Source organism: Cucurbita maxima, unplaced genomic scaffold (assembly GCF_002738345.1).
Source record: "Cucurbita maxima cultivar Rimu unplaced genomic scaffold, Cmax_1.0 Cma_Scf00034, whole genome shotgun sequence".
NCBI classification, from domain to species: domain Eukaryota; kingdom Viridiplantae; phylum Streptophyta; class Magnoliopsida; order Cucurbitales; family Cucurbitaceae; genus Cucurbita; species Cucurbita maxima.
In genome coordinates, this window is record NW_019272050.1 from 328,940 (window position 1) to 342,525 (window position 13,586).

General features: G+C 36.8%; 2 protein-coding genes and 1 long non-coding RNA gene across 6 annotated transcripts; 2 read left to right on the forward strand and 1 right to left on the reverse strand.

Moving 5' to 3' along the window:
• Nucleotides 1–224: 224 nt before the first annotated feature.
• Nucleotides 225–6,207, reverse strand: LOC111467654 (basic leucine zipper 34). 4 transcript variants are annotated; one of them, XM_023112633.1, is made up of 5 exons: nucleotides 6,034–6,207; nucleotides 4,717–5,290; nucleotides 4,020–4,095; nucleotides 2,699–2,825; nucleotides 225–498 (listed from the first exon to the last, which is right to left on the reverse strand). In XM_023112633.1, the coding sequence occupies exons 2-5, from the start codon at nucleotides 5,274–5,276 to the stop codon at nucleotides 419–421; spliced, it is 843 nt and encodes a 280-aa protein (XP_022968401.1). In that variant the 5' UTR covers nucleotides 5,277–5,290; nucleotides 6,034–6,207; the 3' UTR covers nucleotides 225–418. The 4 variants fall into 4 exon arrangements, with proteins under 4 accessions (XP_022968401.1, XP_022968404.1, XP_022968403.1 ...); XM_023112636.1 differs by having other exon boundaries at nucleotides 4,717–5,285; nucleotides 6,034–6,199; XM_023112635.1 differs by having other exon boundaries at nucleotides 4,717–5,394; nucleotides 6,034–6,199.
• Nucleotides 421–2,711, forward strand: LOC111467655. The gene is made up of 2 exons (XR_002714595.1): nucleotides 421–508; nucleotides 2,271–2,711. It is a non-coding gene; the product is annotated as an uncharacterized LOC111467655 (long non-coding RNA).
• Nucleotides 6,208–7,966: 1,759 nt separating the features above from the next.
• Nucleotides 7,967–10,748, forward strand: LOC111467506 (dnaJ protein homolog). The gene is made up of 7 exons (XM_023112430.1): nucleotides 7,967–8,122; nucleotides 8,256–8,432; nucleotides 8,921–9,083; nucleotides 9,167–9,308; nucleotides 9,401–9,677; nucleotides 9,773–9,971; nucleotides 10,066–10,748. Exons 2-7 carry the CDS (start codon nucleotides 8,286–8,288, stop codon nucleotides 10,377–10,379), a joined length of 1,242 nt encoding a protein of 413 aa, XP_022968198.1. The 5' UTR covers nucleotides 7,967–8,122; nucleotides 8,256–8,285; the 3' UTR covers nucleotides 10,380–10,748.
• Nucleotides 10,749–13,586: the final 2,838 nt, after the last annotated feature.

Consider the following 13,586-nt stretch of genomic DNA (forward strand, 5'->3'; position numbering starts at 1 on the left):
AAAAAGAAAAAAGAAAAGATGCGTAGATAAAATTTGCTTGAACAATGATGGGAGATTATTGTAGGTCCATTTTCGTGTCTTTCTTTTTCAATCTGTTCTTTAATTTTTGGCTGCAAAATTTTTTTAACTTCAAAACCCTTCCTTCTTCCTCCAATCCAAAAGGTTCATTTTCAAACACAGAGACACAGCAAAGATGAGAAAGAAAGATGAGGAGTTCAAGTTTCTTTTTTTTTTTCTTTTTCCTGCAAATTTCCTAGGAGGGGGTCAGATCAGTGTTCATTTCATTGGCAGAAAATAATTGCCAATGGCAGGAGGAGGCAAGCAGTTCAGTCACATGGATTCTATGGTTGATCCTAGGATGGTGGGTTCGGTCTTCCCTCCGACTACTCGGCCGAGAAACGGATCGGGAGAAGATGGCTCAAAATGAGTTCTTGACTTGCCGTTTTGCAAATACAACCTTCAATTTCTCCACTTCCTTCTTGAGTACCTGGTGTCTGCCTGTAGCAAGGTGAGTTTTAAGCACCATTAGAAGAAAAGTTATGGTATTCAGTAAATGATGAATTTGATCTTTTGCCCATGATGATCAGTGAGACCATTATAGGAAAATGGACAGAAAGACAAAGATTCTCCCACTGTGGGGAGTTTCGATCATAGTAGAAATCTCAGTAATAAGTTTAGATCCCTTACTCTTACTCATACTAAAATTTACCTTTGCTTCGATTACCTAAACGTATAAAAAATATAATAAAACCCATATGTTGGTTGGGACGATGAAATGGACGGGTATTTTGCTGCTAGGTTCGTATTCGGACGGGTTTGGTATAAAATGTCCGAACTCATGTATAGTCTGTGGTGAGGCCTGATTCCAGAGTTTCTATGCTTAGCACTCCAGAAACAGGTTCCCTAAAGCTAAGTTTCTTAAATCATCCACTTATACCACAGGCTATGTTGAACTTGTGCCCCTAAACGTCCCAAATCAGTCATTATGGGGGCAAGTAATATGATTGGAACAACCAAATTACTGCACAATTCGGACAGCCCGCACGATTTAGAGGAAGATCAGCCTATGTAACAAGAGCTCCGAACGGGTTCAACCCGCCTTCTATCGAAGTAGAAAACTTGGTCTCTAGTAGGACACTAAATCAAGACAACGTTAAAAATACTCACTTTCACCAAGCTACTTGCCGACACTAGGCCACAGACATTTAAACTAATGATCTTCATTGACCATAATCTGTTCAAGATGAAACATTACTCTTAGACACAATCACACAACATCACTATTCATAACTAACGCCTAATGGAAGATGTTAAATTGGTGGCCTTCTCAGATCTATTACGGTAGTTCACTCTTTTTCTTTTTTAGTTGGAAATGGAACTGTGTAGAGGTTCTTTCCCAACTAAAATTGAAAAGGCAGGATTCGCTGGCTAAGCCAGAAGCTGCTGTGAGATCTCTGGAGCGACTACCTTAGGCCGTGGGATCCCCAAACCTTCCAAAAGTGAGGGTATAATCTCAATCAAACCATTAGTAGATGAGAAAAATATTGTGTATATCTTGACTACTCTTCTCCATGTTCGGTAAAATGCAAACTTCCTCAATAGATCTCCTCATAAAGATTAAAGGTTCAGTCAACTCGACTGGTTTCTTTGTTATTGTCTGCTAAGTTGACTTGTAATGGAGAAACACGTTTGATCTTTGAATAGTTCCTAGAAGGCTCTCCAAAAGTTCTCGTTATTAAAAGGACTAGCATAGGTAACATCAATCGACTCCTCCTAAGCTCCTTTCCGACTAAATGGGCTTGCAAGACTCATCAAACATAAACATCTCACTTTCCTCTTTTTATTGCTTCTCCATTACAAGGATAGACTTTTCCGAGGGCCTAGCCAAGTAGTAAGGACTTGTTTAAATATTGTCTTGGGTCTCTCTATTATCCATGTATACCGAGGATTTGGTACCTCCAGTTGAATGGGATTAAGAGAACACCAACATTTTTCCTTTCACTGTTGTCAAAATTGAAGATTTCAATTAATTGGCAGGGCCGATTGTTACAAGTCTTCTCAACCGAGAGACACGGTCCAGGGTTCCCTAAAGAAGTTCATAGCTTAGAGAATACGACAACACTCCTGGAGAAACCAGTAAGCTGGCTAAGGAACTATAAGAATAAAATGGAAAGTTGTCTTTAAGACTAGGGAAACCTCACTCTTCTGCCTTTATATCTAACATCAAACACCGTACTTGAGCTGTTTTTCTCGATCACTCACTTACTCAGGATGGAATACTTCCAACCAATCTCGCTAAAAACGACCATCTCAGAAACAAATGACAGAAAAAAGAGAGCAACGGAATGGAAGGAGTATTAGAGAAACAAAGGAGGATCGGGAAGGAGTCAGAGGCCGTTCCCGATGCTTATAATTCCAGGCTGCAGGCTTTGGGAGGATAAAAGAAAATCCTCCTTACCACCTTATATTCTTTGGTAGTCTCTTTACATCAACATGATATTTGTTATTTGAGAGTTTTCAATTCATGATGCATGTCAGGATAGTCAAAATATTTGTATTTGTGAGCTAGCATCTAATTCACACTGTTAAATTTTAGCAAACAAGTTATATATACACGAAAACAATTTCTCGACAATTGCTTGTTTGCAAGTTCCAAGAAAACCGAATTCAATGAGAAGAAAGAGGCAAACAAAGTTACCTTCTGAAGTCAATTTTTCACGTCTTACTCTTGCAACCTGCTGCTTTAATTTGCTATTCTCCATCGATAGAGCCACCCGTTCTTGAAGCAGTGATGCTACTCGTATTGCCAGCTGTGATTCTACAGTCTGCAGAATGAGATGAAAGCTTTTGGCTGTGGTTTATATTTTTCTCAAGAAATATTATGATAGTAAAAGAGAACAGCATCCATTCTCCATAGATAAAGCCACACGTTCTCGAGTTTCTTATAAACAAAAAGCAAAAGAGAACGGCATTCATATTTCTAAAACTACAAAGATGAAAGGTGCAGACATTAGTAATTTGCATGTAATCAAAGCTTTCTTATTTATTTATAATAAGAAACAAAAATTCTCCTCACCAAAAGAGGAAGTACAATAAGGGGAGATGAGATGTCCCCACCAAACAAAAGGATTACAAAGGAGACTCCCAATTGGCAAAATTTTCGGTCACACCATGATTTAAATAAAAAAGATCTTTAGAGGTGGAAGACCAAGAAGCAAAATTCTAACTAGGTCCCAAGTAACATCTTGCGAGAGTACTGGATTGCTTGCTTTGGGTTATATGGGAAAGATTAGTATGTTGATAGTAAGGACAAAGCGGTAATTAGTTAGAGGTATCTAGGTCATAAATAGGAGTGTTGGAGACCTTAGTTTGGGGGGTCATTTTAGTGAAGTTTCCATTGTGGGAATTTGGGAGAGAGAGCCCTCTCAAAAGGCTATTGTCACATGGTAGTTTGTCTTAATATTGCAATAAATTAATATCTTGTGTTTTCTGTGTGATTGGATTGTTAGGAACCATAACTCTCTACAATGGTATGATATTGTCCACTTTGAGCATAAGCTCTCATGACTTTGCTTTTGGTTTTCCCAAAAGGCCTCGTGCCAAGATATATTCCTTACTTATAAACCCATGATCAACCCCTTAATTAGTCAATGTTGGAGTCCCTCCCAACAATCCTCCCTTCGAACAAAGTACACCATAGTCTCCCCTTAATCGAGGCTCGACTCCTTTCTCTGAAGCCCTCGAATAAAATACACACTTTGTTCAACACTTGAGTCACTTTTGACTGCTAGCAACTTTTTTGTTCGACGCTTGAGGATTCTATTAACCTGGCTAAGTTAAGGGCATGGTGTTTTTGTAAGCAGCTGTTCCCCCGGCCCCTTAAGTTGTGTTTCCTTTTGCATCTCCAAGTTTCTTATAAAAAAAATATATTGCGAAAAATGACCAGAAATCAGAAAAGTATCATCAGTCCAATAAGGGTTGATCATCATAGGCTAGCCCAAATGTTCCAACGGAATTACCTGGAGAACATTAACCTTCCTCTCCAGCTCAGCAATGTATTGAAGCTTACGAACCCTTGAGCGTTGCCCATTATGCCTGCAGGGAAATCATTAAGCTTGTGTACCCATCACAATACTTTAATAGAAACAGGGACCTATAGGCATAAGCAATAATCGAGGTTTAACTCATCGATATCAAAATCTATATATCAAAGTAGTGGATACCAAAAATTAAACTCGTCCTCGTGCGTAAATACATTCAATAAAATGTAAAAAGAAGTATCATTTCATCAGCTTAAATTGGACAATGTATCTCCAAACAGTTTTTAATTTTTTGACAAACAAGCAATTGGAAAGAGAAAGGAAAGAACACAAATTCTTGTCATGCATGACAGGCAAAAAGGCTGGAACACTTGGACCCTGTTTCAGATTTGAGAAAGACAATGCATGTTTTTGTGACATGTCGGGTGTAGGCAAATGCCACAGGTTCTTCATTGCATATTTGATCTCATACTTATAGTCATTTACATTATCTTTCCAATTGTGTCGAATGTCCCCGAGGAAACTATGGTCGCTTACATTATCTTATCAAGAACAGATGCAACATGACTTGTCACCAAATAACAACTCGGTGAACGATTAAGATAATGATCTGATCATATGATCAACAAGAAAAATAATGGCAGAGGAATAGAAAATAAAAATGTTAGAATCTGACCGTTTTGCTGCGTTTTCATCAGAGTTAACCTCCCTAACTGATTCGCTAATGTCTCCATTTAACTTTGAAGAAGAGCTCTCGCCAACCGAACAAATATCTGTGTGCACTGGTGTAGCATGGTGAAGATGAACAAATTCCGATAATGCAGAAACCATATTGTAGTTTGAAAAATCTGAACTGCATTTTTTCCTAGGTGAGTTAGGTCCATAAATGCAAGATGGATCCCATTGTTCACAAGTTTCATTGCCAACTGAATTCTCCACATCTTTTTCAATACAAAGACTCCTCAACGAATCGGCAAGACCATCCAAGAGGGTGACCGAGTCACTAGCTGAGCGTCGAAGTGGTTTTCCTTTTGAATTTGATTCACAGTCGCTTAATAGTTCACCAAGCCATACAGGCTCATCCTCCAACACAGAACTTTGTGAAGAAGGAGTGTCATGATACAGAAAGAATTCATTAACAGGTGGGGATAATGCGACCGAACCATTAATTGAACCCGCAGTTGTTTTCTTTTGAATCGGACAGCGAGGAGGAAGGTGAGTTTGCCTTGTTGACATGGTGAGGCACTGGACTATATCACAAGTTTCCCATCAGCATCAGCCTCTTTCTTAGCTTTTAAAAGTGCTAAGTTTTTGGTTGGAAACGAAAAGGACAATATGAAAAGGAAACATTTCCCTGGCAAACATATCTTTAATAGCAGCCGAAATCACGGGGGAAAACAAAAGACAATCAAATTTTAGAACAAATAAACTTCACGACAACAAAAGATGACCCAAAATCTTCATCAGACATCTTCAATTGAAAGCTTCGTTCACATTACTGAAACTTGATTTGCAGCCAAAGAACAGTGAAAAACGTAAAAGATATCAAATCACCTTAATCTAAACCCCAATAAACTCTCAAATCAGTGTTTTCTCTCTCTTTCTCGCCCTTTCTCAGCCACCAAACAAGAAAATGCCTATAAAATTCACTCTAAATTCAGAACCTCACAAGTTAAAAAGCCATATAAGGTCCTCATTCATCAACGCAACTAAGAAAAACAAGCTGCATTATACATTTTCAAAGCTCAAACAAGAATCACAATCCAACAGTGAAATCGCACTAAAAAATAATCCACTCCGTAGAAAAGCGAAATCGAAAACAACAGCCAAAGCGACAATAAACACAACCGAAAAGTTCTCGGAACCGATTTTCAAGTGGTGAACCAAAAAGAAAACAAAGGGATTTGAATTTCCCGAAGAATTTATAAGAATCATCAAGTTTCAATTCGAGTTTTGGCATTTTCTTGAATTTGATTCCGTTCTGTCGCCTTACCTCGCCGTTTTTGCAGCAGTAATTGTTCAGATAGAAGAAGAAAACACCATCAATCAGAAGAAGAAGAAGAAATTCAGATTCCCTCTCTTCCCTTCGAAGCAGTCGCTCCAAAAGCACCGGCAAAACCCGCCTTTGCGGCTACTCCTATATTTACTCAACTATGCAGCAGCGTACGAAAATTTTAGATTCATGTTGCTTAAAATACACCTTTTTTTTTTTGGGTTCGTTTGAAATTTATGCTTTTTTCGAAAGCATAATCATTAAAATATTTTATTAAAGTTTAACACTATTTTTTTAAAAAAATTATTTTTTTAAAAAAATTAAATTATTATAAAACGGTCAACGGCAAATTATGTTCTATAATCTTAGCTGTCTTTTAATTTTTTTTAGTATACAATTTGATATCCTCGTTCAAAGCTTTGAGATAAATGTAAATTTTGAAAAAAAAATAAAAAAAAAATAGTACGTGATACACGTATTTTAGATTAAAATAAAATAAAACGTTCAGTCTGGAAATAGACAAATTTTAATGAATGATAAATATTCAAAAAGTCAAATAAGTTGGTTTATTTTCCTCGATGTAACATAGGTCACTCTCGAGATAGTGTAACAAAGACAAAGACACTTTGACCAAAAATATTGTAAAAAAGGAAGGTTTGACTTGGTGAGCCGCGTAATTTTATATTATTTAAATTAATATGTTTGATATAATATGTCACACCTGCGTATTTATTTATTGTCAATTAATTATTTAAACCAAACATGTTATTACCCAAATTAAATTAAATTTGAATTTTTTTTAGGGGCCAAATCAAATAAGGAAATGTTTTAAATAAATAAAAAAATATTAAAAATTTCATAGTTGTCCGATGATCAGCTTCTCTGTCATCTTACCTTTAACTGTAGACCAATAGCTAAGTTAACTGTAGTTTAGGGTTTAGACCTAAACCCTAAAAAGTCAAAATCTGAAAAAAAAAATTCTTCTAGAAACTCATCAATCTTCGTCGTAACCGAACTTCGTATCGCCTCTATCTAATAGTTATTTTAAGAAATAGTGAATATTAAAAATACTCGGGAAGAAACTCTCTCTATTTGAGCTAAATATGCATTTATATGGTTAAAGAACAAAAAACACGTGACCTTAGTGATCAGCTATTCGAACACACCACTTGTAACCTTTTACGAAATTGTTTCCATCGTCCTTAGATGTCTGATGATAATTACGAAATAACCAACGTGTATCACCGTCAAATCGTTATTATCACATTAAAGTTGATAATAGGTAGTAGTTACCAAGAAACAAACGTGTAATTACTACTAAATCATCATCATCACACAAAAAATTACGATTATGGTAATTACGAAATTACCAACGTGCAATCATTATCATCAACTACGTCGAAAAGGATTTAGAGATTTATCAAAATTGATACTTATTTAAAAGTAAATTTTTCAATCTCAACTGTAATTTAAAAAGTATAAGAGGTTGATATTAATTTTAAAATTTAAAACAAATTTTTATTTATTTATTTTAAAGCTATAAAGAGTATTAATGAAACTTTTTAAAATTTAATAATATTTTTTGAAACATTATTAAAAATTTCGAAATAAAATTTACGATCGAGAATTTTTTTATTTTATTTTTAATTTAAAGATATTATTGGAAACTTTTGAAAGTTTCCGAATATTTTCGAGAAATAATAGAAAGAAAGGTATTTTTTATATTAAATTAGCATTTATTTTAAAGTACAATAATTAATGTTTTAATTTGTGTTAATTAAACAAAAGAAAAGAGGCCAAATTTTTAAAAAAAATTAGAAAAAAGAAAATTCTAGATCCTTCTTAAGACATGTGGGTTTGGCCGCCTTAGTGTGAAACGTCGAAAGTACCCCCAAGCCGCAGCTGACCACATCTTGCAAGGAAACAATCCTGACCGCCGAATTATTTCCTTATAGTTTGAGATCTGAGACTTTTGAACCCCTCTCTCCACCTCGCCGTCTCGAGCGTCCCTTTTGGTTTCTCTGCTCTCAGGTCACCGATCTCTCTACCCGATCGTTCACTTCAAGATCGCCCTTTTCACTCTTACAAGGTTCGAGTTTTTTTTTTTTTTTTTTTTTTTCGCGCTTCGATTCATCGATTATCGAGTTATTTGTTTTCCTCCTTGGAATTTGCTTTCGAGATCTTGTTTTTATCATTAATCTGGGTTTGATTGCTTTCGTTAGGGTTTGTTAAGATCTGATCGGTGAGGCAAAATGTTTGGAAGGCCCAAGAAGAGCGACAATACCAAATACTATGAGATTCTCGGAGTCTCGAAGAACGCGTCGCAAGACGATCTAAAGAAGGCTTATAGAAAGGCCGCTATCAAGAACCATCCTGATAAGGGTGGTGACCCTGAAAAGGTGATCTCCTTCATCTGGTGTTCTTGAATTGTGTGTTTCTAACGTGTTTTCCTGATGAGTAATGGTGGCGGATCGTGATGCTTAGATCTATCTCGTAGTTGCTGGTCTTGAGTTTTAATTGTGGAATTTGCTTTTACATGCTTGTATGTTAATCATGGGAGTCATTTGATAGGTTGGGATGTTATTTAGAGCAATTGCTGGTCTTCTTACGATGAGTATGAAATTTGAACTCGTTAAGCGAATGATCTGAATTTAATTGTAATGTGTCGTATCGTACGGAAATTAGTTTCACCTCTTTTCAACTGGAAAGCTAGATTAAAGTATATATTGGTCTCTCTCTGTTTGCTTGGTTACATAACTTTGATGTTGTTCTAATTGTTCTGGACGAATTTATTCGAAACTTTAGCCTGAGAAAACTGGATGGGACGGCCGTGTTACTCAACAGAAAAAAATCTTAACCTTTTGAAATTTTTTCATTTGTGATACAGTTTAAGGAGTTGGCACAAGCGTATGAGGTGCTTAGTGATCCAGAGAAACGTGAGATATACGATCAATATGGCGAGGATGCCCTCAAGGAAGGAATGGGTGGTGGCGGTGGTCATGATCCATTTGACATATTCCAGTCTTTCTTTGGTGGGAGCCCATTTGGTGGTAATAATTATTTACTGTAATGTTCAATTATGTAATATGGGGTTACCATAAGCAATTGATATCCATTTTGAGATTGTGTTTAGGTGGTGGTAGCAGTAGGGGTCGAAGGCAAAGGAGGGGTGAGGATGTTATCCATCCCCTCAAGGTCTCCTTGGAAGATCTCTATAATGGAAGTTCGAAGAAGCTTTCTCTTTCGCGCAATGTAATTTGCTCAAAGTGCAAGGGGTGAGTAACTGTGATGGTGGTGCGTTTTGTTTTCCCTTCATTAATTGTTGTTATATTCTGAACTCACGTGGTCTTTGCTACAACAATCACAGTAAGGGCTCGAAATCTGGTGCTTCAATGAAATGTCCTGGCTGCCAAGGATCTGGTATGAAAGTTTCCATCAGACACCTTGGCCCTTCTATGATCCAACAAATGCAGCATCCTTGTAATGAATGCAAGGGGACTGGTGAAACCATTAACGATAAAGATCGTTGCTCACAGTGCAAGGGTGAAAAGGTCGTACAGGAGAAGAAAGTTTTGGAAGTAATTGTGGAGAAGGGTATGCAAAATGGACAGAAGATTACATTCCCTGGTGAAGCGGATGAAGCGGTAAGACTGCATTCTTCTTCTTCTTGTTCTCCCGGGGGTGGGGGTGCTATAATACTTGCAATTTGACATATGTGATATAATCGGTTTTTGTTCAGCCTGACACTGTTACTGGGGATATCGTTTTCGTCCTACAACAAAAAGAGCACCCGAAGTTTAAGAGAAAGGGCGATGACCTCTTTGTGGAGCATACCTTGTCCCTCGTCGAGTCTCTTTGTGGTTTTCAGTTTATTCTGACACACTTGGATGGCCGACAGCTTCTCATCAAATCCCATCCTGGCGAAGTAGTTAAGCCTGGTATGCTACTGTTCATGATTCAACACGTTCGATGCGTTTTTTCCACTTTATGTAGTGGCATTTCCTTACATCGTTCCTATCTTAATTTGCGCAGACCAATTCAAGGCTATAAACGATGAGGGTATGCCAATGTACCAGAGGCCATTCATGAAGGGTAAACTTTACATCCACTTCAGTGTCGACTTCCCAGACTCCTTGAACCCTGAACAATGCAAGGCGCTGGAGGGTGTGCTGCCACCCCGGTCATCAGTGCAGCTATCAGATATGGAGTTGGATGAATGCGAAGAGACCACTCTCCATGATGTCAACATCGAGGAAGAGATGCGCAGGAAGCAGGTACAAGAGGCATACGACGAAGATGAAGATATGCATGGAGGTGCCCAGAGAGTGCAGTGTGCGCAACAATGATTTTGAACGTTTTCAGGAGGACGAATTGGATCTAGCATGCAAACCACCTGCCAGTCATCCAGGTTTTCTGAAAATAAATAGATGGATTTTATGTTGATTCAGTCATAGGATTACGAAGTAAGTTTCACGTTCGTTTTATGTTCTTTCCTCTCAAATGTGTTTTTCTATCTAGCTTATGAAGCATTCAAAGATTATGTATTGGAGTTGCAGATAAAATAGGATTGGGAAACAGAACGATCTGTGGTTCTTTTGTTCCAAGTGCCAAGATTTTTATCTTATTTTCACCTTTGCTTGTTGATGAACACCTATTTTTTGTGCCTTAGGAGAATGAGAAGCAATGATAATGCCAAAAATCTTACGTTTAGCCTTCACATTTACAGTCAAAAACATCAGTTTGTTATTTTTTGTGCCTTATATTACTGATTTTTTGAACCTTAATAGTGGTGAATATCTGTACATCTTATGTTTTACTTTGTTTTGGGGGCTGCTCTGATGTTTTTCTTTTAATGGACGACGAACCCGACTCTCCACAATAGTATGATAGTCCATTTTGAGCATAAATTCTCATGACTTTGTTTTGGGCTTCTCCAAAAGACTTCGGAGATAGTATTATTTGATTATAAACTTATTATGATTCTCTAAATTAGCTAGTGTGGATCTTTCATCAAACACTTCTACTCGAACAAAGCATGTCTCCTCTTAATCGAGACTCGACTTCTTTTTCTTTTAGAGTCTTAGTCATTTTTTTACTATGCCTTAGAAGATCCTCGACTCCTTTTTCTTTTGGAACCCTTTGTTCGACGTTTGAGTATTCTATTGGCATGACTAAGTTTAAGGCATGACTCTGATACCAAGTTAGACAAATACGACTCTTTATAATGACATGATATTGTCCGTATAAGTTCTCATGACTTTGCTTTGGGCTTCTGAACATTTTTTTTTAGTTTAGTTCAACTGTTGTGGTGATTGAATTGGAGATTGTTGGTGAGTTTTGTGTTGTATCTTCTCATATGTTTTGTGTAATTGATATTTTGTCTATCAAAAAAATAGCGGTTTAAAACTCAACTTATCACGTGTAGTTTGGCTTGCTACTTGATTAGTTAGGAGGAGCCAGGTATAAGATCCTTCACACGCCAAGATCTTTTTAATTGATATAAGCTCGAGATTTATAATGTGACAATTTAATAAATTAATTTGAAATGAAAAAAAAAAAAAATATATATATATATATTATAAAAGTTGGAAGGATGTTAGTAGAAATTAATCTTTTTTAGTTAAATTAATTTATATATATAAATATTATAAAATATATATATCTCTAATTTTTTTTCAATAAAGAGATAATAAATTCTTACCTCTAAATTATGTTCAAGTTGGACTAAGAGTGAAATAAAATATTTAATAAAATAAGAAAAAGAAAAATGCAAAAATGCAATAAAATAATCCCTTCCGTACCGAAAAAGAACGATACTTCTTCATTGAGTTCAGGCGAACGAACAGATGAGCCGTCGAGTCCAATGCAATTCAACGATTCCTCTTCGCTTCAGTTCCACCTCTAAGCTTCGGTCTTCTTCTCCATCATTCGGTTCCAGGTTGCTTTCAGTACTCATTTCTCTTGTGCTCGATTATTTTTGCCGAATCATTTGCGTCAAATCCAATATTCTCTTGCACGGTTATGCGGCATTTTCACTTCAGTAATCTGTTTTTTGATGGTCGTGTACTGTTCTATTCGTTTTTCTCTCGTAGGCGTTGTTTTTTGGAAGCCGAAGCGTGATTGGGATGGAGGAAAATAAGTTCGTGAGGGCTTCTGAGGCAGTTATTGTAGATTCCGATCTGCCGAAGAAGAAACTCGACTCTACGCGCCTTTCAGGTTTGCATAAGCTCCAGGTTTTGCTCTTTGTTTTTGAGCCTGAAGTTTTCTGTGGATAAATGCTCGTACAAGTCGCATTTCTTGACCGCTGTTTATAGGAATAACAGTAGGAGATCTTGTTTAGGTCATTTCTGACTTTGATGCTACGCTAGCGTGATACTGGATTGATGGCTGCCGAGGGCAAGATAAGATTTGATGACTATTACTGTGCTAACTTTGTGAAGATTTCTTAGTGAATCTCTATTTTTTCAACCTGATGAACTTGATTTATGCTTTGCTGACAAGATTAAAACTTGTATAGCCTCTCATAATCTTCTAAAGCAGGGAAACCCTGAATATTATTCTAGGACGGATGAACTTTATAAATATTACCACCTTTTGGAAATTGTCCTACCATTTCGATAGAAGAGAAACCGAAGCTCAATATCGAAAGCTCACTTGCGTCGTTTCTTGATACCTGCCTTTTCTACTTCCTGGACCAGGTCTTGAGGCAGAAGCTTCACGGATATTTTAAGAATATTTGGATCGTTTAAAATAGAATGGTGTTTGATGATAATGGCTGCCTTATTAGGAAAATCTCCTTCTCAATCCTGGGAAATTGAAGCGACCCCCTTCTGTTTCTTTTGTTTGTAATGTCATTTTGAATTGAATATTCAATGAATAGAGAGATTTCATCAAGAAAAGAATGAAGAATTCAGCTTTAGAAAAAATAAAGAAATGACAGAACAAAAGTCATATGGATTCACAAAAACTACGTGGGTGGATGAATTCCATATTCGAAGTTGCGATCGGATCGATTCTTATCATTTCAGGGTACCTTCCTTTTTTAAGATGGCTATTACTTTTCCTTGGTCATTTTATTAGCGGTTGTTATGATTGTTACATTTGAATGAGCTTATGGTATTGTTAATTCATAGTTTAAATAAAAATGAGCGTGCTCTTGATATGGCTGCTCCTCTTCATGACCAATTGGGTGATGTAGATGGCGCTATTGATAATAGTGCCTCTGTAAGAAAATGGACAATTTGGTGACCACATAGGGGATTTGAGGATTTCAGATGGTTCAAAGTATGACACTTAGATATCCGTGGGGTTTTTGTACGTAATCTTTTTAAACTTCCTTGTCGATGTCATTTGTTTGGGGTTTTTGTATGAACACATACTATAAAACAATATTTTTGTGCTAGATGAGAATTAAGGTCCTGTTTCGGTCGTATGAATATTCGTTCTTGTACTCAATAATAAGCTCCTTTTGCAGGAATGACACCATCAAAAACTCTCTTGACCGCTACGCTACGAGTGCACTTTTGATATTGTTTACGTGGTAAGGCGAACAT